Source organism: Trifolium pratense, linkage group LG1 (genome assembly GCF_020283565.1).
Source record: "Trifolium pratense cultivar HEN17-A07 linkage group LG1, ARS_RC_1.1, whole genome shotgun sequence".
Lineage (NCBI taxonomy): Eukaryota > Viridiplantae > Streptophyta > Magnoliopsida > Fabales > Fabaceae > Trifolium > Trifolium pratense.
In genome coordinates this window covers 28,357,530-28,378,714 of record NC_060059.1, presented here as the reverse complement: position 1 = coordinate 28,378,714, position 21,185 = coordinate 28,357,530, and the positions used below count along the sequence as shown (strand labels likewise).

General features: G+C 37.2%; 2 protein-coding genes across 6 annotated transcripts in view; both read right to left on the bottom strand.

Annotated features, from left to right (window-relative positions):
- The window catches only part of LOC123909767 (disease resistance protein RGA2-like), a 64,793-nt gene extending 53,956 nt beyond the window's left edge, over window positions 1-10,837 (bottom strand). The window contains exon 1 of the mRNA XM_045960658.1: window positions 10,259-10,837. Coding sequence (XP_045816614.1) covers window positions 10,259-10,492 — 234 coding nt within the window. The 5' untranslated portion in view covers window positions 10,493-10,837. The remainder of the gene's footprint in view (window positions 1-10,258) is intronic.
- Window positions 10,276-19,196, bottom strand: LOC123909740 (sucrose-phosphatase 2-like). Of its 5 annotated transcripts, none has more exons than XR_006810004.1 (10): window positions 19,043-19,172; window positions 18,134-18,271; window positions 17,752-18,051; window positions 17,285-17,386; window positions 16,895-17,089; window positions 16,347-16,634; window positions 15,840-16,026; window positions 13,140-13,186; window positions 12,172-12,315; window positions 10,276-10,389 (listed from the first exon to the last, which is right to left on the bottom strand). XR_006810004.1 is itself a non-coding variant. In XM_045960624.1 (9 exons), exons 2-9 carry the CDS (start codon window positions 18,191-18,193, stop codon window positions 12,223-12,225), a joined length of 1,272 nt encoding a protein of 423 aa, XP_045816580.1. In that variant the 5' UTR covers window positions 18,194-18,271; window positions 19,043-19,196; the 3' UTR covers window positions 10,837-12,222. The 5 variants fall into 5 exon arrangements, 3 of the variants coding, with proteins under 3 accessions (XP_045816580.1, XP_045816596.1, XP_045816603.1); XR_006810002.1 differs by lacking the exon at window positions 10,276-10,389 and adding an exon at window positions 10,837-11,431; XM_045960624.1 differs by lacking the exon at window positions 10,276-10,389 and having other exon boundaries at window positions 10,837-12,315; window positions 19,043-19,196.
- Window positions 19,197-21,185: the final 1,989 nt, after the last annotated feature.

The window sequence follows — 21,185 nt, the reverse complement described above, 5'->3', positions numbered from 1 at the left end:
CTTCATGATTCTTGTTAGAGGTTGCTTGACTTGATTTCATCGCTTCAAAGTTGCTTTGGGTCATGAGCATGAACTGATTTAGAGTCTCTTCCATCCTTGATGGAGGCCTTTGCTGCTGTTGCGGTGCACCTTGACCTTGCATACCGTTCCCCCACCCGGACCCGTTGTTATTGTTGTTGTACGGCTTCCGGAAATTGGCTAAGTAGCGAGCCTCCTCTGAACCCTCCGGGAAGCATCCGCCATTTGGGTGGTCCTGCAAACAAAAATCACAGCGCACATTGTCAATTTTACCTATTGGAGAAGTTTGAACTTGTGGATTGGACAGCAGCTTCATCATTGCTTCCATTTGGCTAGTCATGAGCTTTTGCTGTGCTAATAGGGCTGTTTGAGTATCCAATTCCAACACTCCGCCTCTCTTTTTGGCTCCTCTATCATTAGTAGCTCTATACTCGTTTTGAGCCATGCTTTCCACCAATTCTCTTGCTTCAGTTTCGTCACGGTTCTTCAACGAACCACCGGCTGATGCGTCAAGGATCATGCGCGTTTGCGCCCTCAAACCTTGGGTAAACATTTGCATCTGATTGTGGCCATCGAAACCGTGATTCGGACACCTTTTAAGACAAACTTTGAACCTCTCCCAAGCATCATACAACGTTTCCCCATCCGCTTGCTCGAAGTTGCTAATTTCAGCCCTTCTTTCTAGAAACTTGTGGATGGGAAAGTAACGATCTAAGAACTTCCGCTCCAGCTGTCTCCAAGTCTCAATCGTTCCGGCGGGTATCGTGTCCAACCAATCTTTAGCACGGCCGGTGAGAGAATGCTTAAATAACCTCAGTCTTTTGTCCGATTCGCTCACCCCCGGTGGATCGGTATAGTCGCAAGCTTCGTAGAAGTGAGACAAGTGTAAGTTCGGGCATTGAGCTTCCGATCCTGAATAAGGATTCTCTTTTAGGGCGGAGAGGACCGTGTTCTTGATGTCAAATGAGACAGGATTCGCCGGTTGAAAGCCTTGATTCGCCAACGCGTCGTTGTCTCTTCTCCCATAATCACCGAGAGTACGTCTTTGTGGTTGAGGAACCGGTGGAACGTGGACCGGTGGAACGTGCTCTTCTTCCATTGTGGCTGAGATCTGTCCTTGACAGTCCGGTGTGCCACCTAGCAAAGTTTGTTCTCTTGAAGCTTGAGCTTCCCTTGTTGCCTTCCGAATTGCGCGAGCTGTCTTTTCAATTTCGGGATCGAACTGTAGCTCAACGGGACCTGTCCTCCGCATGCACAAGGAAACACACAAGTAGAACGCTCCGGTAGAAAAATATAAAACAGACAAATAAAGAAAACACAGAAAATATGAACACTATCGCCTTGTCGAATCAATCACAATCCCCGGCAACGGCGCCAAAAACTTGATGGATAATTTTCGCAAGTGAACGAATTACCACGTAGTAATAAAAATATCGATCCACAGGGATTGTGTGATTAAACTAGTCTAATAGTGTTCATAAATATTATGCAAGAAATACACATAGATTGGGGGTATGTTGAGTGATGAATTGTTAGAAAATGTGCTTTGATATAATGGAAAAGCGAGGTAGAATCATCGGAATCGCCTAGTCTATAGCTAAACCACATGCAATCTACTATATCATAGGAATCTACTCAAGTGTTCACAACTAGATCGACAAATTAGTGAATCACAATCTCTTGTCAAAATCCACTCTATTCGTTGTCGATACTCCCCCGATCTCTCGGGCGGAAGCTACCTACAACGAATGAATTTAATGCGCGTCAATCGTTCGCTACACTCTATGTCTCAATCTCTCGACCGGAAACACTCGAGTGCTCAATGCAATTCAGTTCAGAAATTAAATCAATACTCTCGCACGTGACTTAACTCGAAATCATTACAACACTAATGAAGGATCATAAAGCATTAAGAGACGAATTGCATTAAGTAAACACTGTTACAGAGTAAATCCTTACAATTAAGCAGATTACATGAGATTCATCTACATCCTAAGCTATCCTAGATCCTACCTCCAAAGAATTAGCTCCTCATCTCCCTTCGTTCGCGTCCTAGCTTCAACGTCATGGCTTGTGAATCCATGCTATCGATGTGCTTGGAGCTATCCTCTGGAGTCTTCAATCCCAATCTTGAAGTTTCCAAACCCAGAATGTAGATCAAAATTGCAGAATTTTCCAACCATCTAACAGAATTATGCAGAAACCATATATACTGAACGCAACCACGCCGCGCGCCAGATCTATCACGCCGCGCGTGGTTGCAGATCCATCAACTACGCCGCGCGTGATAACGGTATCACGCGGCGCGTGATCAAGTCAGAGAGCAATCTTCTTTTTGAACAAGGCTTCACGCCGCGCGTGGTCAGATATCACGCCGCGCGTGGTCAGAGTGAAAATCAAGGCTCCCTGTGATCTCCATCACGCGGCGCGTGATGGGCTACGCCCCCAGCGTAGTGAAAATCATCCATTTCCTGCAATTTTTCCTGTTTTCTTGCAAAACAAGTAATCAAGCTTATGATTAGATTTCTCTTATATTTATTGCTAAAAACCTACTAAAATGCATCTAATGTTGCTAAAATAGGCATAGATTAGAGAGTGTGACGATCCGTCATCAACAGGCATTGGGTATGAATACAAAAATGTTAATAGGATTATGGATTACAACAAAGAAGGGAAATATATGCCTGAGATAAGTAAACAATCTTCTCCAAAAATGCATGACAGGATGTCGCCACACCTGACTCCTAGACAGCAGAGACAAGTGTTACCACATGTGGCACCACATCAGCAAAGATGGCAGAGACCTAGATTTATATCTAGACCCAGAAGCAGGTACCACTCATGGAGATGTCATCACTGTGGAAGAAATGGGCACATAAGGCCCTACTGCTACAAACTGTATGGGTATCCAAGTGAAATTCCTCAAGAGTCTGATCCATCCACCACTAAAACAAGGATGGAATGGAAGCAAAAGGATGATACAACCAATATCAAGGAGTATACAGCTGAAAGCAGTGGGAAAAGTTTGATTGCCCATACATCTCTCAGAGCATCATCAAAAGAAGATTGGTACTTTGATAGTGGTTGTTCCAGACACATGACTGGTGTTGAAAAGTATTTAAAGGAGGTAAAATCCTATGCCACAAGTTTTGTGACATTTGGAGATGGAGCAAAGGGAGAAATTAAAGGTATTGGAAGACTGGGTGACCATGGTCTACCAAAACTTGAAGATGTTCTCCTTGTAAAAGGGCTAACTGCCAATCTAATCAGTATAAGCCAACTATGTGATCAAGGCATGAAAGTCAACTTTACAAAAAATGAATGTCTGGTCAGCAATAATGAAGGAGACATCCTTATGAGGGGTGTTAGATCAAAGGACAACTGCTACTTGTGGATCCCTCTTGAAGAAGCTAATGTATCCACATATCTCTTAACTAAAAATGAAGAAGTGAAGCTGTGGCATCAAAAATTAGGTCACCTCAACCTGAAGAGCATGAAGAGGGTCATATCTGAAGAAGCCATCAGAGGACTACCGAGTTTACAGATACAGGAAGGCAATATCTGTGGTGAATGTCAGATTGGGAAGCAAACCAAAGTGTCGCACCAGAAGCTGCAACACTTGTCCACTTCGAAAGTTCTTGAGTTACTACACATGGATCTGATGGGACCCATACAAGTTGAGAGTCTTGGAGGTAAGAAATATGTTCTTGTTGTTGTTGATGACTTCTCTAGATATACTTGGGTCAATTTCATTAGGGAAAAATCTGAGACTTTTGAAGAATTCAAAAATCTTTGCTTACAACTTCAAAAGGAGAAAGATTGTGGTATTGTAAGAATCAGAAGTGACCATGGTAAGGAGTTTGAAAACTCTAAATTTGCTGATTTTTGTGCTGCTGAAGGGATAGCTCATGAATTCTCTTGACCAATTACACCTCAACAAAATGGTGTGGTTGAAAGAAAGAACAGAACCTTACAAGAATCTGCTAGAGTGATGTTGCATGCCAAAAATGTTCCTTACAGCATGTTACATTCACAATAGAGTAACATTAAGAAAAGGTACTGCTACAACACTGTATGAACTATGGAAGAATAGGAAGCCTACTGTGAAGTATTTCCATGTTTTTGGGTCAAAATATTACATTTTGGCAGATAGAGAACCTAGGAGAAAATTGGATCCCAAGAGTGATGAGGGGATATTTTTAGGTTACTCAACCAACAGCAGAGCCTACAGAGTTTTTAACTCCAGAACAAGAACTATGATGGAATCAATCAATGTTATTGTTGATGATAGTGATACAACAAGTGCAGATCCAGCTGAAGAGACAGATGTCATCACACCTGTCCTAACACTAGATGATGATCAAACTGAACCTGAACCTGATCAACATTCTGAATCTACTACAGAGGCTCCTAGACCAAACAAGGGACCATCTACTAGAATACAGAAGAATCATCCTCTGGAACTTGTCATTGGAAATCCAAATCAAGGAATTGCAACAAGAAGATCAAAAGAAGCAATCTCCAACTCATGTTTCATATCCAAGATAGAACCAAAGAATGTTAAAGAAGCTTTGACTGATGAATACTGGATCAATGCTATGCAGGAGGAACTAACTCAGTTCAAAAGAAGTGAGGTATGGGATCTAGTACCTAGACCAGATGGTATAAATGTTATTGGTACAAAGTGGGTCTACAAGAACAAAACTGATGAAAATGGTGACATTACTAGAAATAAAGCCAGACTTGTAGCACAAGGATACACCCAGATAGAAGGAGTAGATTTTGATGAGACTTTTGCTCCAGTTGCTCGCTTGGAGTCCATAAGGTTGCTCTTAGCTGTGGCATGCATCTTAAAATTCAAGTTATATCAAATGGATGTAAAGAGTGCATTCCTAAATGGATATCTACATGAAGAGGTATATGTTGAACAACCCAAAGGGTTTGTAGATCCAAGCTTTCCTAACCATGTCTACAAACTAAAGAAAGCTCTCTATGGATTAAAACAAGCCCCTAGAGCATGGTATGAAAGATTGACTGAATTCCTTGTCAGCCATGGATACAAGAAAGGTGGCAATGATAAAACTCTGTTTGTAAGAGAGGAGAAAGGGAAGCTAATGATAGCTCAGATATATGTGGATGATATTGTATTTGGTGGAATGTCGCGACAAATGGTGGAACATTTTGTGCATCAAATGCAATCTGAATTTGAAATGAGTCTTGTTGGTGAACTAACTTACTTTTTAGGTCTTCAAGTCAAACAAATGAAAGACACCATATTTATCTCTCAGGAAAAATATGCAAGAAACATTGTGAAGAAGTTTGGAATGGAAGGTGGTAGTCACAAAAGGACACCTGCACCTACACATTTGAAACTTACCAAAGATGAGAAAGGAATTGATGTGGATCAAAGTCTCTACAGAAGTATGATTGGGAGCTTGCTATATCTCACAGCTAGCAGACCTGATATCATGTTTGCAGTTGGTGTTTGTGCTAGATATCAATCTGAACCCAAGATGAGTCAGCTGACTCAAGTAAAGAGGATATTCAAATATGTCAATGGAACATGTGGCTATGGAATTTTATACTCTCATGGTAATGATTCTACCTTAGTTGGCTATTGTGATGCAGATTGGGCAGGAAGTGCTGATGATAGAAAAAGCACCTCTGGTGCATGTTTCTTTTTGGGAAGCAATTTAGTATCTTGGTTTAGTAAGAAGCAGAATAGTGTGTCTCTATCCACAGCTGAGGCAGAATATATAGCAGCTGGTAGTAGCTGCTCTCAATTGTTATGGATAAGACAAATGTTGAAGGAGTATAGTGTTGAGCAAGATGTCATGACACTTTATTGTGATAATCTGAGTGCTATAAATATTTCTAAAAATCCTATCCAGCATAGTAGGACTAAGCACATTGATATACGTCATCATTTTATAAGAGAGCTTGTAGAAGAAAAAATTGTTACACTTGAGCACATTGCATCTGAAGAACAATTAGCAGACATTTTTACTAAAGCTTTGGACGCAAGTCAATTTGAAAAATTGAGGGGCAAATTAGGAATTTGCCTATTTGAAAATCAATAGCAGTTATTGCAAGGAGAGTGTACAGCAGTTACTTTATTCTCCCTCCTACACTCTCTGCACGCTTACCTAGGGAAATCATTACAAAATTTATTCTATTTTCATAACCATTTCATCTACACGCCTTCAACCGCTCAACTTCCTTTTGTCTCTCCAAACTCCAACGAAACTTCATCTCTCAGATCCCTCTCTCATCGTCCAACTTCCACCATCTCCAATTCATACTGTACTATGTCGAACTCTGCAAAATCATCTCCAATCAAGGACGCCGCTACTCATTCAACAATGGGAGGAGATTCTCATGTCATCAATGCCATCCCACTGTCAAGTATACCACCTTTAAGTCCTGAGAAAAAGGTGAAGAAGACCTCGAAGAAGGAAAAGACACCACGTGTAAACTTAAACTCTTCGTCTCCCTCGGCATCAACTAAGAAAACGAAGAAGAAGAGCAAGAAATCGAAATCTGAATCGAGGAGAAGTTTCACAATGTCTGAACTGCATGTTGATCCACTTCCACCGAGTGGTGTTGCTACTCCTGTCGTTAATGCTGCAGAGGTTAATGTTGACGCATCCGGTAAGAATTCTCTTAATCAAAACCTTGATGTACCAAATCCTGGTGAAACCCTAGGTTTAGAGAACCCCTCTGTGACTGAAAATTTGGGGAAAAGTGTTCCTAACTCCCCTATTGATGTTGATGCTAATATTGGTGCTTCCACTGAGACCAATGATGTTGTTGCTGCTGAGTCTCTTAAGAAAACAGGTCCTGAGACTCATGTTGCGTCAAGTGTTGCAACACCTGACGCTGAGCCAAATGTTGTGCCAGATGTTACCACATCTTTGGCACAGGAAAACCTGGTGGACTATTCTGAGTCTGATGAGAGTCCCCAACCTAAGGGTGTTGATAAAGAAACTGTTCCTGATAAGGTTGTAAATGAAAATCCTGAGGTTATAATTGTTAATGAAACAACTGTGAGTGAAAAGTCTATTCCTGCAAATTCTGAAGCTAGTGTGGCTAGGAGGACTAGAAGTAGGGCTGGTAAAGGTGTAGAGACTGCTAACACACCTGTCCAAACACCCAAACCATCTAGGGATGGAAAAGTTACTGGTAAGAAGCCCCTATATGGACCTCCAAAACCTATGAGTAAGGTGATCCCTAGAACAGAGGCTAAGAAAAGGAAAGCTCCACCAACTAGTGACTCTGAGTTTGAACCAGAGACAGATGTTGCTGCATCTGGCAGCACATCTAGGAAGAGTATAGGAAGAAAGAAAGTTCCTCAAACTGTTCCCTATGCTCCCTTGGACAATGTTTCATTCCATCTGGAAAATGGGTCTGCTAGATGGAAATTTGTATATCATAGGAGGCTGGCTCTGGAAAGGAATTTAAAAGATGATATTCTTGAATGTCCAAGTGTTGTTGAAGCTCTTGAGTATGCAGGTTTGATGAAAACTGTGGTTGGTTTGGACAAGTGCTATGACAGGCTTGTCAAAGAATTTTTGATTAATGTGGCTGAGAATTGTAATGATCCAATAAGTCCTGAATATAGGCAAGTTTTTGTTCGTGGGAAGTGTGTCAAATTCTCACCAACTGTGATTAACCAATATCTGCAAAGAAATTCTGATGAAGTGGCTGCTCTAAAAGTCACAGACAATGAGGTCTGCAAGGTCCTCACAGGTGGCAGGATTAAGGTATGGCCAAGCAAGGCAAAATTGGCTGCAACTTCTCTCTCTCCATTTTATGCTGTTTTGAATAGGATAGCTGCACACAATTGGGTCCCTACAACCCATTCAGGTGATGTAGCCAGAGGATTGGGAAAGTTCATTTATGTTGTGGGTACAAAAGCAAAATTTGATTATGGGTCATATTTCTTTCAAGAAACCTTAAGCCATTCCCTGACATATGCTGTTGAGAAGCCAGTTGCTCTTCCCACTCTATTATGTAACATCATCCTTGAGCAACACCCAGATATTCTGAGAAGCACTGATGTTCCTTGTAAAAGGAAAGGGGTGTTGGTTATTGAGCAGAGGCTGCTGGATGGGACAAATGTTGCAGCAGGTGTTGGCACATCTGTCCAGGCTGGTGTACTCTCTAGAAAGCAAATGATTGCAGATCTGACTGAGGCCAGCAGAGCACTTGAGGCCAGAAAACTGAAAATAGATCGTGTGATTGAGGCCCTCAAGGCTGAGGAAGCTGCTGAGACTGCTGAGGGTGAGCCTGATGGACAAGGAGGTGTGGAAACTAGTGGCTCTGATGATAGCACTGAGGATTTGATGGAGGACTCTGATGAAAGTTCTTCTATATGATTTCTGATGTTTGTCTTATGATTTTCCTGATGTACTTTTGGTGTTTCCTTGTTGTTACTTTTATGAGCAAGGCCCTGGATTTCTAGCACCTGTGTGTGCTTTATGGTCTGTAATAATTGCACCCTGATACTTCTATTGTCTGCTACTCTGTGTTTTCCTATGCATGGTGTTTGTCTAAATTGTGGCTAAAAAGGGGGAGTAGTGTGTGTGTGTGACAAGTGTGTGGACAGATGTTCTCACATCTGGTGACTGTTTCTGTGCTAATGTTCGTATGCTCGTATTGAGGGGGAGTGTGAGTGATATGCATGTGTTGAGGGGGAGTAGTGAATATTCTTTCTCTATCTGATGTTTGTATGCATGAATTCAGGGGGAGTGTGAGTGATATTATCTCTTGATCGCCTGAATGTATTTGATGACAAATGTTGTGCCAAGTGTTATGGCACCTGACTATTGAGTCCACTATCCATTATGACTGAGAATTTATTTTTCTCAGATGATTATGGGAATTTATTTTTCACTGTTGTTCTTATGATGAAAGGATGCGCGTTTAGCTATTAGGAGTTTATTTCTCCTACTTCTTAGCATCTACTATTGGGAGCTTATTTCTCCCTTGTGTTGTTCCATGAGGCTAGTTGTGTTCTTATTCCGCTGTTGCATTGCCTCTGATGCTACTTATCTCTCTTGGAAGTAATTTTATTGTGTATTACTTTCTTTCCTAGTTGTGTGATCATGTTGACTCGAAGGAAAGGTAATACTGTATCTCTCTATATACTGGTCTAATATTGTTTTAGCCAAAATTTGCCAAAGGGGGAGATTGTTGGGTTTTTGTATGATTGGCTACATTTTGCAAAAACATATTTTAGCCAAGTGTTGAGACATATGTGCTGACCCCAAGTGTTGTGACAAATGTTGTTACACTTTGGAACAACACCTGTCTGAGTATCTGTGCGCGCCAGCTAGAGGGTTTTTAATTTCTACTCAATCTTTTGAAGATCTGTTTGAAGAATTGTTTCAAGGTTTCTTACAGAGGAAGGCGCACGTGTTTAATGTGTTTCAGGAGGCAGCTAAACCCTAGTTATATTTTCTAAAAGAATTATATTTTTGGAAAATATATTTTTGTGTTTCAAAAATAGAACTATTATTTTCAGAAATATATCACTGCTGCCGCAAATCAAGAAGCCCTAATTTTGTCTTGAAGCCCAAGTCGTTCTACTACTATAAATACGAAGGCAAGCATATGGTTTCAAGCATCTAAAATCGTGTCTTACAAAGCGTGTGTTTTTAGGGATTTTAGAGTGTTAATTGTGAGCCTTTCTTGTGTCTCATTGATGCAAGCTTAGGACCTGAGTGTTATTGAGTTGTAAGTGTGAACTTCTCCTAAGCTTTGAAGTACGGAGATTGTTCTAGTGTGTTGTGTGATTTTCTCGCAAGCTTTTAAGCAAGAGTGAATCCTAGTTTCTTAGGAGTGTGTCTCCACCTGTTGTAATCGTTGAAGTTTATAACAACGCTGTCTGTGTTGTTAAGGTGGGAATTGGGACGGGGTCTCATATCTAGGAGTTCCTAGGTAGAAGTGTCATTGGGTAGTGATTAAGTTAGAAGTTGTAAACGGGTGAGTTTAGCTTCGAAGTAATACTGCTGATAGTGGACTTCATTCCTGGATTGGTATCCCCCAGAGTAGGCTTTAGGCTGAACTGGGTTAACAACTCTTGTGTGTTATTTACTTTATTGCTTTTATTGTTTTATGTTAAGTACTCTGTTTATAGACAAGTGTTGGCGCACCGGTAACAACATCTGTCTACAACAGACAAGTGCTGATACACCTTGATCAACACCTGTCCAGTGTGTGCCAGGAATTTCAGAAACCATTGCGGAAAAGTCACTATTTGAGGCATGGAGTTAAAACTTAGTAACTTTAACTTTAAATTGGGTATTTGGTTGTTGTCATCACCCTTTGACAATATCACCATTTTACAATCCTCAATGAGCAAACACTCTATATTGGAAATGATATGAAATGGCAATGACTTTAGATTCCCACAAGATACAAAACTTAACACTTTAAGTTTAGGAAATTGTATTCCATCAAAAGAAAACATCAAATTATCACAATAACTGAATGCAAGAAATTCTAGAGAAGACAAGTTTGCTAACTCTTTTGGGAAGTTAGATTGCTTTGTGGTTATATATAGTTCTTTAAGTATGATCAAATTTCCTATTCCATTAGGCAATTTTTGTAGATTTTCACATCCATAGAGATTTAAAGTTTGCAAATTTTGGAGTTTGCACACAGAATCAGGAAGCCTCTCCAGTTGCCTGTTTGCTAGAAGATTGAGACATTGTAAATGTTTCAACTTACCAATGGAGCGAGGCAAATTTTTGTATCTAGAGTCACTTATTTGCAAAAGTCGCAAGTATTTCACCTTGATAGACAAGTATCCAAGAAAGGTTTATTGTTTGCTTCTTCAGGAAAAACTATGCTTCTCAACCTGGTGGGAATTGAAATTTGGCCAAGCATATCATTTTCAGGAACTGACAAATGAAGGACATTCGCTTTTTTTTTAGTATGAACCGAGTCTCATTTAATATTATGCTCTGTCATTAGAATCTCTACTTTGAGAGCTTATGCAAGTATAATATTGAATTAAGAGTTTTACAGAAAAATATATTTGTTCAAATGTTGATTGCTTTTCAAATGAGGCACGATGCCTTTAAATACAATCATCAAGGCTAAAAAAGTAAAAATGACATAGGATAAACTAATATTTAAAATAAACTATTAAGATAGAAGTTCTGCTAAATCACTTTTAAATTGCTGCAACAAGTATTTGAGCTCCAAGATTCAAGATATTGTTATTTTTGCTATTATATTCATTCATGTGGTCTGGGTGGGTGGCATGGACTGCACCAAATAGTTTTAGGTTTCAGAACAAGTCCTTACTTCTTACAATGCTGATGATTCACATTAGACAAAGTGGTATTGACTCTTCAGGATCAGTATCAAGCTCTAGTGAAGATCTACAAATCATTCATCACCTCTAAATTGGGGGAACCGGCCATAGAGTAAAAAGTGGTATTAGTAGTTTGACTTTTGTCTAAAGGACCTAATTTAACAGCTTTAAGAGTGTACACTATGACATTTCCGGAACCAAAAGGGTCGTATACGAGCTACAACCTTTACGAGCAAAAACTACGGTTATTGGAAAGATTGCATATCATGTCCTATGATATGGAAGTATGGGCTATCATTGTAAATGGAACATTTGTGCCATTTATCGTTTGAGATGGAGAAGTCATTGATAAAAAACTTTAGTTGAAAATGGAATCTTCTTTAGTGGTTCAATTTTTTGTCTTCTTTCTGATGACTTCCTCTCTGCAATTTATAATTTCTCACATATACAGAAAAGGTTATATTTGCGCTCATAAACGGACTACAATTGGAGTTTCCATCTAATTGTTTTACATGGTAGGATTTAGTTCCATCTTTTATTAGATCAGATTTATTTTGTGAACGTTTCAGGTTGCATGTCCCCGAAGATGTAGCCAAGTGGTAAAGGGTTGGGACGTTGAAAAGTTAAGGAGTCCATGGTTCGATCCCTGGCTACTGGCATTTCCCCCTCCCCACTAACAATATGTACTAACAACTAACATTTGCCTATCAAAAGAAGAAAAGAAAGAAAAAAAAAAGGTTTTTGGTTGCATTGATAAACCTATTATTACACAAATAAAACAAGAGGGAAATACTATGAAGATCAGGGAAGGGCATGTCTCAATGCACCTGGCAGGTTGGTCACCTCTAAGGTGTGAGTGTAATAATAGTAAATATTCTTTAGATAAACCAAGGTGTATCATCCTTTCCTTCTGAGCCATCCAACCAACTCTGATGTAAGTGCATCCAGGTAAATTTATTTGGTGCATCAACCTGCCAAAAATCCACAACCTATTAGTAATTGGTAACATATATCAAAATATTCATTAAAATCAAATTTCTATATAAAAAATATGCTTAACAACGCTTTTGGTCTCTATAATATAAGCGAAATCCCTATATATTATGTACTTTTGTGAATCTATAAATTGAATATGTTCGATGAGTTATGCAGATTTTTCGTAAACTTTGAGAAATACATACCTATGACATTAACGTGATGGTGCATTTTGTGAGAAAAAACTCTTTCAAATTTCATAATTGCTGCTAATATTATCAAAGGTAATTCTAAAATAAATTACATTAACAATAAAAACCATATGTTTTAGTCACCACACACTTTATACAAAGATCATGAACTTGTAATTCTTTTTTTTTTTTGTCTAGCAAGTGATTTTGATGAATTTTATTTTTTTTCTTAATCCTGCGGTTTGCAGAAAAAAGGAGATATATATTATCTGTAATCTTAGTGTGGGAAAGTGCTCCCACTGTACATATATCCTTCCCAGCTTTTCACCCTTGTAAATATTATTTTTCATCCTGGTGAACATATTTTTTGGGTTTTTCCTTCCACGTGACGACAACCATCTATTGGACGATGACAAGACACAACCATCTCATGTAGCATGCCATGTCAGCAAGTCAACGTTGCTCTGTGTTTTCCATGTTAAAAGTGCTATTAACCTTAAAAAATAATCTACCAAATATGTAGTGATTAAAAGTGGATCTCTCTTATATAAGAAAACAAAAGCGTTATTAAGTCTAAGAAAATAAGAGCAGAGAAGAGACTTGAAAAGACTGTGAGTACAAATGTTCACCTTTGAGTTCATCAAAACCTTTGTTAAACAACACCTTAACTCATTCCCTGATTTTGGATGACAGAAATTAGTAAGTAAGAATAGCAAGTAATAGAAAGAAAAGTCATAAATCAAATTATAAAAGGAATAAGAATTGTCCAATATTTAACAGGCTTATATATGTAACCTAAATTACAAGGTGGATGAATAAAAGTTGAATAAAGAAACAAAAGGAAAATCAACACATTGAATTAGGAAATTTATAAGCATAATTACTGATGAAAATCAGGCAATCAATAATCATTGGATCTGGTTCTAGTTTCTGCAGAATGAGCACTGATACTATTCATAGAACTTGTCATAATTTGGAAGCAAATACTAATAATAAATACTGATTGAATATCTCATGTATCAACAATTAACAGTTACTTTGTGCAATATGTTAGAACACATTTTAAAACTGTACCAAGGTTCGATGTCCAGAACGAAACTTTGATTTAAAAAGCTGTGATGGTGGAATGGAAAAAATGTGAAAATAAGCGCAAATAATCAAGAGATCTGTCATAAATGTGACTTTACGCAGGACACATGTTAATGCAATAGAAGATACATGTCAAAGTCAAACTGTAATTGAGAATATCAGTTATTATGTATAAGAAACTGTCATTGAAAAAGAAAAATCATTTAGCTTTAACAGTTGAAAGAAATTGAGGATGGAACCTAACATGAGATCATGGTAGTTAATCCTGGATCGCAGAGCGGAGCGGCCAGCGCCAGCACTGGGATAGCGGCATCGCGGGGAGGCTGCTATTCATTTTTTTTTTTTAATTACATAAATAATACTATAAACATATAATTAATGTAAAATTTAACAAACCTCTCAAAGTATAAAGTAACTAAAACTTAAAATTCAATCAAGTTCATCATCAAAGTATAAATGTATAAATCTAAAAATCATCCTCAAACTCATCTTCTTCAACATAATCCCCATCGGCCTCCACCTCATTATCTTCAACATCATCTCCAATTTCTTCAGAGCAGAAAGACAGAAATAGAAAGAAACATAGAAGAATCAGAACAGAGCTTTGAGAAACAGAACGAACTTGGAGAAGAAACATAATCACGTGAAGGTTTGATGACGTGAAGTGGTCGAAGAGATGAAGACTCGAAGCTTTGATGATGGAGAAGCGGTGGATCGGTGAAAAGGTGAGAGAATACATGGTGAGAATGATGGTTAAGTGTGTTAACAACAAAGAAAATGTTGTGAATTCTAGCCGAAAACCACACCAATAATACTTAGTGTGTGGGACAAATGAATTGAAGCAACCAATTCAACAATGAATGAGAATAAGCAATAAATCAACAAAAGCTAAACTACCAAAAGCGATAAATAACACGAATATTGTTTACCCAGTTCGGTCCAAAATAGACCTAGTCTGGGGGAGAGAGCAGCTCTTCGTTCCACTATCAAACTTCCTTCTTGATTACAAAGAGATACAAACCAAAGAGTTACAAGATTTAGTGTTTCCCTAAATCTACCCTTTTCCCAAATCTCTTCCCGTGACCAAGAGATTTCAAAGACAATGTTTACAAGATAAAAGAGATGAGTTCTAATCCCTAGATAATACCCAAGAGAAACACTCTAATTATCTAGCCTTAATGATGTTGAAAAACCCTAGAAAAAACACTTTTGTCTCTCTCTTCCTCACCTTTCTCTCTCTTCCTCACCTTTCTCTCTCTGGCGGCTGAGAAGAAGAAAACAGGGCATATATATACCCTCGCGGTCACGCCGCGCGTGACCGGCAGCAGAAACAACGCCGTCAATTGCGCGCCGCGTCAGTACATCACGCCCCGGCGTAGCCTTGTTCCAGATCCACCAAATCATCAATCTCCAACAGAAAATGTAAAAACCAATTGTGCCCTTACTAGAATCAATCAAATTTAGCAGTCTGCGACCCGCTCTGCTCCACTGAGAAGCCAACTGTAGCGGCCGGGAGCTGTAACTGTGCCGCTCCCACCTTACCTGTAGTGGAAAGGCACCGAGACGGACGCTACGCTGGGATCCCGCGGGGATCGCGCGGGATCGACTACACTGCATGAGATGATAAATTCCCTTTCTAAAGTATCCCCTCAATTAATGTTGGATTTTAAAAACGTCGTATTTTTTAATTAGATTAAAATGGCTACTTCAATTATACTGATGAATATTGCAAGAGGAGTTATATGAAAAAATAGTGTCATACTTTTAGAATCCTCCCTTTGAGCTGGGAAATTCCCACCCAAAAGGGATCAAATGAAAGGAAGAAAAGAGAAAGAAAATAGAAATTTGCATTAAGCAAACAGGGAAAGCAATAAATATACAATGAACATAAAGGAGTAATCTCCTTTCACACTGATTAAACCAGTCATAAAACTAAAATATTCAAAAAAATGTACCCTCCAATCGAAGGCTATTTATAGACTTGTTAAGAATAACCAAAATAACAACATAAATAAAGAAACGTCCAACATTTCCATCTTTAATTAATGTCTCAAAAAAGGAAAAACTCAAATGTTAAGACAGGAAATTCCAACATTCCCACAATACTAGTTTGTTATTGCAAATGCAAACACTCATGATGAAATAAGTCGTGAAGGAAATAAAGAAGCAAAGCTATAAAAAGAAAGACCACGGAAAATAAAATTTAACGTAAGTAAATTGAAGTTAGAAAATTGTCTCACCAGATAATTCCCATTTATCAAATTTGACCAGCCATGATCCCAAACTAACCTCTGCAAAAGATACACGATCAATCCAAACCCGAAAGTGGTGGCCCTTCTTCTCACCAAACATCTTTGGCAAAGTATATATAATTTGTTGCATTGATCGATCAACTCCTGAGGGATGGACAGAATTTCCAGTAGAATGCTACAGATAAAAAAGCGATGTGAGAAAATAGAAATGGCAAATACATCTTTCGGTTTTCAAAAGCTACATCCCTCTAGTTTCAAATTACAAAAAACATGCCCTCTCATTTAAAATTTCATAAAATCAGATAGAAAATAATTGGTGATAATAAAGTCTGCATTTCATAGACTATGTATCAATTGAAAAATAATTGGTGATAATAAAGGCGAGCATTTAGTATTCAAGCATTCAAAAGAGATTCAGCTTTGGCCAGGGTTGGCAATAGATTTCTAATCAATTTCGCGGGCGCACATAAAATTGTGAAGTTGTATGAAACTTACAAATATTGATTTTAGATTTTGTATATACTGCTCAGAATTCTCAATTTCTCCACGCATCCATCTCTCATAAAATAGGTAAAACATCACTACTTCATGGCTAGGACTAAGAACTTTAATGTTTATTATTGAGTCTTTAATATCTCTTGGAGACACATTTGGACCAAGATTGAAGTTACCAATGGCTTGCATAATACCAGCTGCACATCTCTCCGTTGCATGGGTTATTTGTGCATTATCCCTTGCGTTTTGTGCATACCATTCAACCAATTCTTCTTGCGCATTACTGACCTGCAATTGGGAGTGTAGTGATTATTTTTCACAGTGAAATAGTACTAATTAAAAGGCACAGCAGAAAACTGCAAAAAAAATGTTTTTAAATTGCGGTTCACAACCGAAATGTTGCGGATTTTGAAGTGTCCGCAACGGCATCACAACCATATCAGCCGCAATTTCCTGCAATATAAAGGTTTGCAGCATAACCGCAGCCGCAATTTAAACCATGGTGACAAGTATATGAAGAATTTAGTAATTCTTAAAATATTACAAACCATGACACCATACACTTGAGGTACGCCGAATAGTTCAGCATCATTTCCAGAATCACCACAAACAAGAGTGTTGAGTGGTCCTAGTCCATCAGTTTTTAGTTTTTGAAGCAAAAAATCAAGGGCTCGTCCTTTTCCAGCAGCTTGGGGTAATACATCTAAAGCAATACCATTGCTATAAATTATTTTCACATCTAACTGGAAAACAAATGAGTAATATCACAAGTCACAAAATCATAAAGAAATATAATGAAACTGTCTGTAGTATTTTAAAATACATAGAATGGAGACTACTTGATCAACTATAAAAAAATCTGCACCTAAAGCTTTCAAACAAAGTTTATGAACAACAATCTTAGTCCACGTTTTTTCAGATAATGATAATAATCTTACCCCACGATTTTCCAAACATTTTGAGAGAGCTTGCACAACTTTTGATGCCTTCCCTTTCTCCAAATAGAAGCTAACCTTGTGAGGCCGTTGCTCTGTCTCTGACTGCAGTTACACCAGAAATTTCAAAGACAGCGTAACGATAAGCAAATATAAATGATCTTAAAATAGCTAATAGTAATACTGCAATGCATTTAATTTAAGTTCATCCTCCATGTCATGATTCAATATATTAGAATTTTGATAAATGATAAAGGGCAGCCTAGTGAACGAGTCTCTCACCATGTGGGGTATGGGGCAGGTCATGTACACGGCCTTACCCCTGCAAGGAGAGCCTCAATCTAGGATTTGAACTGATGATCTCCAGGTCACAAGGCAACAACCATACCGTTGTGTTAAGGCTCGGCCTTCTAATAAATGATAAGCATCTTAATTTTTATAAATTAACAGATAACATGAGAGTTACGTACTTGACTAGTTAGCTCAGGAAACTTGGCTGTTTCCTCCACAACTATGTCCCTGTTCCATTTATGATCCAGATACTGTTTCCACCCGTCATCCGGTACCATGGATTCACCATATGTAATCTCAGTTCCCACAGACATTATCGTTATATCGGGAGTCAACAAAGGTTTCTGCTTTCTTAACTCTTCATATATAGTAGGTGATCTCCCAGTGGAGAATACTAGCAGAGAATTATGGCGATAATAAGCTTCCCATAGTGCATTAAACCTGAGAAGAGAAAGGTTTTCTGAATCATCATGGTCTACCTGCAATGAAACATAAAGGCTTCACCACATTTTTTCCCACAAGAATCATCCAAAGCCATATCATTATCGAAATTATATTTACCATTGTGTAATCAAGATCTGAAACTATCATTAGATTGGCAGAACCATTGAGTCGATCCATAAGATTTCTCTAATTTTGTACGACAAGAAATCCCCAAAGTTGACCTTGTAAGTTGTAAGTATCTCCACAAATATATACCTGCAAAATTTCCACTAGCTTTGGTTCAAAATAATGCAATTTAGACTAGTCTCCTAAAATCTCTGTTTTTTTTTAATACCAAATGTTAACAAGTTGTTAGCCTTAATTAGTGAAACGGGAGAGTCTTAAAATTTGGGTTTGAGCTAACTCAACCCTACAAAACCGGATTGCAGAGCGAGTGACATTTCTCCCTTATAAGCTCATTTACAAAGTGAGACTCTTAACACCCACTTCACGCCTAGGACTAGACATATGGAGATTGACCGGAGTGGTGTGATAGAAGGTAGACCAATGGATCTTGGACAGACTATGATACCATCTTAAAATTTTGGTTAGCCTAATTCAACCAAACAAAACCGACTTGTACCGTGAGGGATGTCTCCTACTTATAAACTCATTTTCACGCCTTATCTCATCCAATTTGGGACTCTTAATATAGGGGATAGAACCCTTAACCTCCGACATTCCAACTCCGTCTCCTACACGTCCCACAAGTCACCACTCATCAAATCCCTAAACTGTCTTACCCCTATAAATATAGTATAGTCCAACAATACTAATAATACAATTTACAACAAAATATATTCAACTAATGTTTACTATTATATGATTAGTGTTAATTGGGACATGAAACATCACGAAGAAACAATGATTTCATATCTAAAATCTCACCTTTAAGAAAAATGATACTAATTGAAAATGCAAAACCTAAAATCATTGGAAGAAAATTAGAAATAGAAGAACTATATGAGAATATGAGCAATAAGCTACCTCGATAGAATCTGCAGCAGAGTTCCAAAAACTAGGGCAATCAAAGATTGAGAGACACCAAATTGCAGGAACAAGACACCAACATTTTGAGCAAAGAATCAATTACCAATTTACCATATTGTGTTTAACGAATTGTTATTTTATTTTTTTAGTCAAAAAAAAATTGACACTATCTTTTTTTATATTATTATAATATAAAGTTTTCACCGCCGTTAATCATAATTAATCTTCGTCGGATAATCTATGAAGCATACAAGGTGGGTTTTCCCCTCCAAAATACTACTGATTTAAAGTTTGGAATTTATATCTAAATATAAACTATTTTTTTACTTGTGTTTGTTTCATATTTTTTCAAAAATAATTTTAGTAAAAAAAATCATTTTTTTTATCAAAATGAATATTTTCAATAGCTTTTATCAAAATCTATTTTTTTTATCACTCATCATTCTTCATCATCTTAAAAAAATAGATTTTTATGATCGTAAACAAACGGAAAATAGCTTTAGATTTTCTTCAAGAATTTTTTTCAAAAAAAAATTATTATTTTTTTCTAAATCTCAAACAATCAGACCCTAAATTAAATTAAGAAAGTAACAAGTCATTTTAAATCCGGTTACCATGTTATTACAATGTTTTTGGCTGTGACTCTATTTTATCAGATTAATGAAATAATTATCATAAATAAATAAATAAATAAAAATAATTGAATGAATGAATATTCCTTTATTTTTTAGTCAAAAAAATAAAAATAAATAAATTAAGGGAAATAATATCTTATTTTTAAATTGTTTTTTTTTAGCTAAGAATTTTTGACCCCGTAAATTTCATAAATTTTTCTTTTACCACCTAATAATTAACAAAATAATAATAATAATAATAATAAAAGGACCAAACTTATGTACGGTTCTATATACACAGTTTTTACTGTGCTAGATACATGGGAGGAAGTTATTTTTATTTAAAAACAATTTTCTTTTTCTTTTTTTAATTAAAAAATATAAATAACTACCTTTTTGTGAGAGGAACATGAAAAACTCCATCTAAGAAAATGCATATAAGTTTTGTCCATAATAAAATAGAAAGGAATGGAAGAAAATCTGGCCATACTCCTCAGCCTCCCCATTTGAGGAGTCTTCCATTTTTTGGACTGCGTATTAGATAAAAAATCTAGTTGTATTAGATAAAGAATCAACCTTTATTGAAACTTCAAGAAGAAAACTTTTATTTTTTAGATTTATGGAATGATTGATGTATCTAGTTCATATAGGTTATCGAAAACGACCACCAAGGAAGTGTTGACGGCGGTTGAACAACCCATATGGGTTTAATGACCCCGACGAGGTAAAAGGATGGTGCAGCTGTGAGGCAGAGGCGGTACTAGAGGTGGGTCACGACCAACCCCCACCCCAAATTTTTTTTATAGGTAGAGTATTAATTCAAATGTATTATTAATGATTTTAAGTCATTTAGTATACGTATTTGTACAAATATTAATATAAATGTTAAGTTATAGTTTATTATTGATGATTGTAAGTAATTCGGTACACATATTAGTTCAAATATTTGTTCATAGTCTATTATTGATGATTTCAAGTCACTCGATATATACATGTAGAGTATTAATTTAAGTTTCAGAGTTTAATTTTATGGCAAATGCTAAATAGGGACGGATGAAATAATAATCAACTTAGACTTCAAATTATGTTAAATATGTCATGTTATACTAGTACTATTCAAAGGGGAGCTTAATCTTATATAGATCTATTAATAATTCATTGGTTCCTATAAGGATTGTGAATTTGAGGAGAGTGGCTGCATTCAAAGAATCAGAAGACACCTAAATTTTTCTAAATTCTCTAGTCTACGCAATCTTCAAACCATTTAATATTCCCCTAAAGCTTCTTAAGCTGCACAAGGATGAAATTTTGATACAGTGGAAAAAAGGGAGTAGCGCTTTTGAATTATACAGTGTACAAATATAACTTATTTTATCCACATTTTAAGTTTATGAGTCTAACCACAAAGCTAATTGATAAAAAAAATTAAAAAAAAAAATAATCAAAAATATTTGAAGAACCGAAAGCTATTATTCGAACTCTTAAAAAATAGGTACCTATGTCTGCCAAACCATTTATTTATGCAT

What these genes read in the sequence shown, in the direction of transcription:
- LOC123909740 (XM_045960624.1), bottom strand. Translation starts at nt 18,193, where the DNA reads ATGGATCGACTCAATGGTTCTGCCAATCTAATGATAGTTTCAGATCTT. An exon ending in CAGATCTTGATTACACAATG is followed by an intron (nt 18,052 to 18,133) that starts GTAAATATAATT and finishes GTTTCATTGCAG; the next exon opens with GTAGACCATGATGATTCAGA. An exon ending in TGATAAATGGGAATTATCTG is followed by an intron (nt 13,187 to 15,839) that starts GTGAGACAATTT and finishes ATCCAAAATCAG; the next exon opens with GGAATGAGTTAAGGTGTTGT.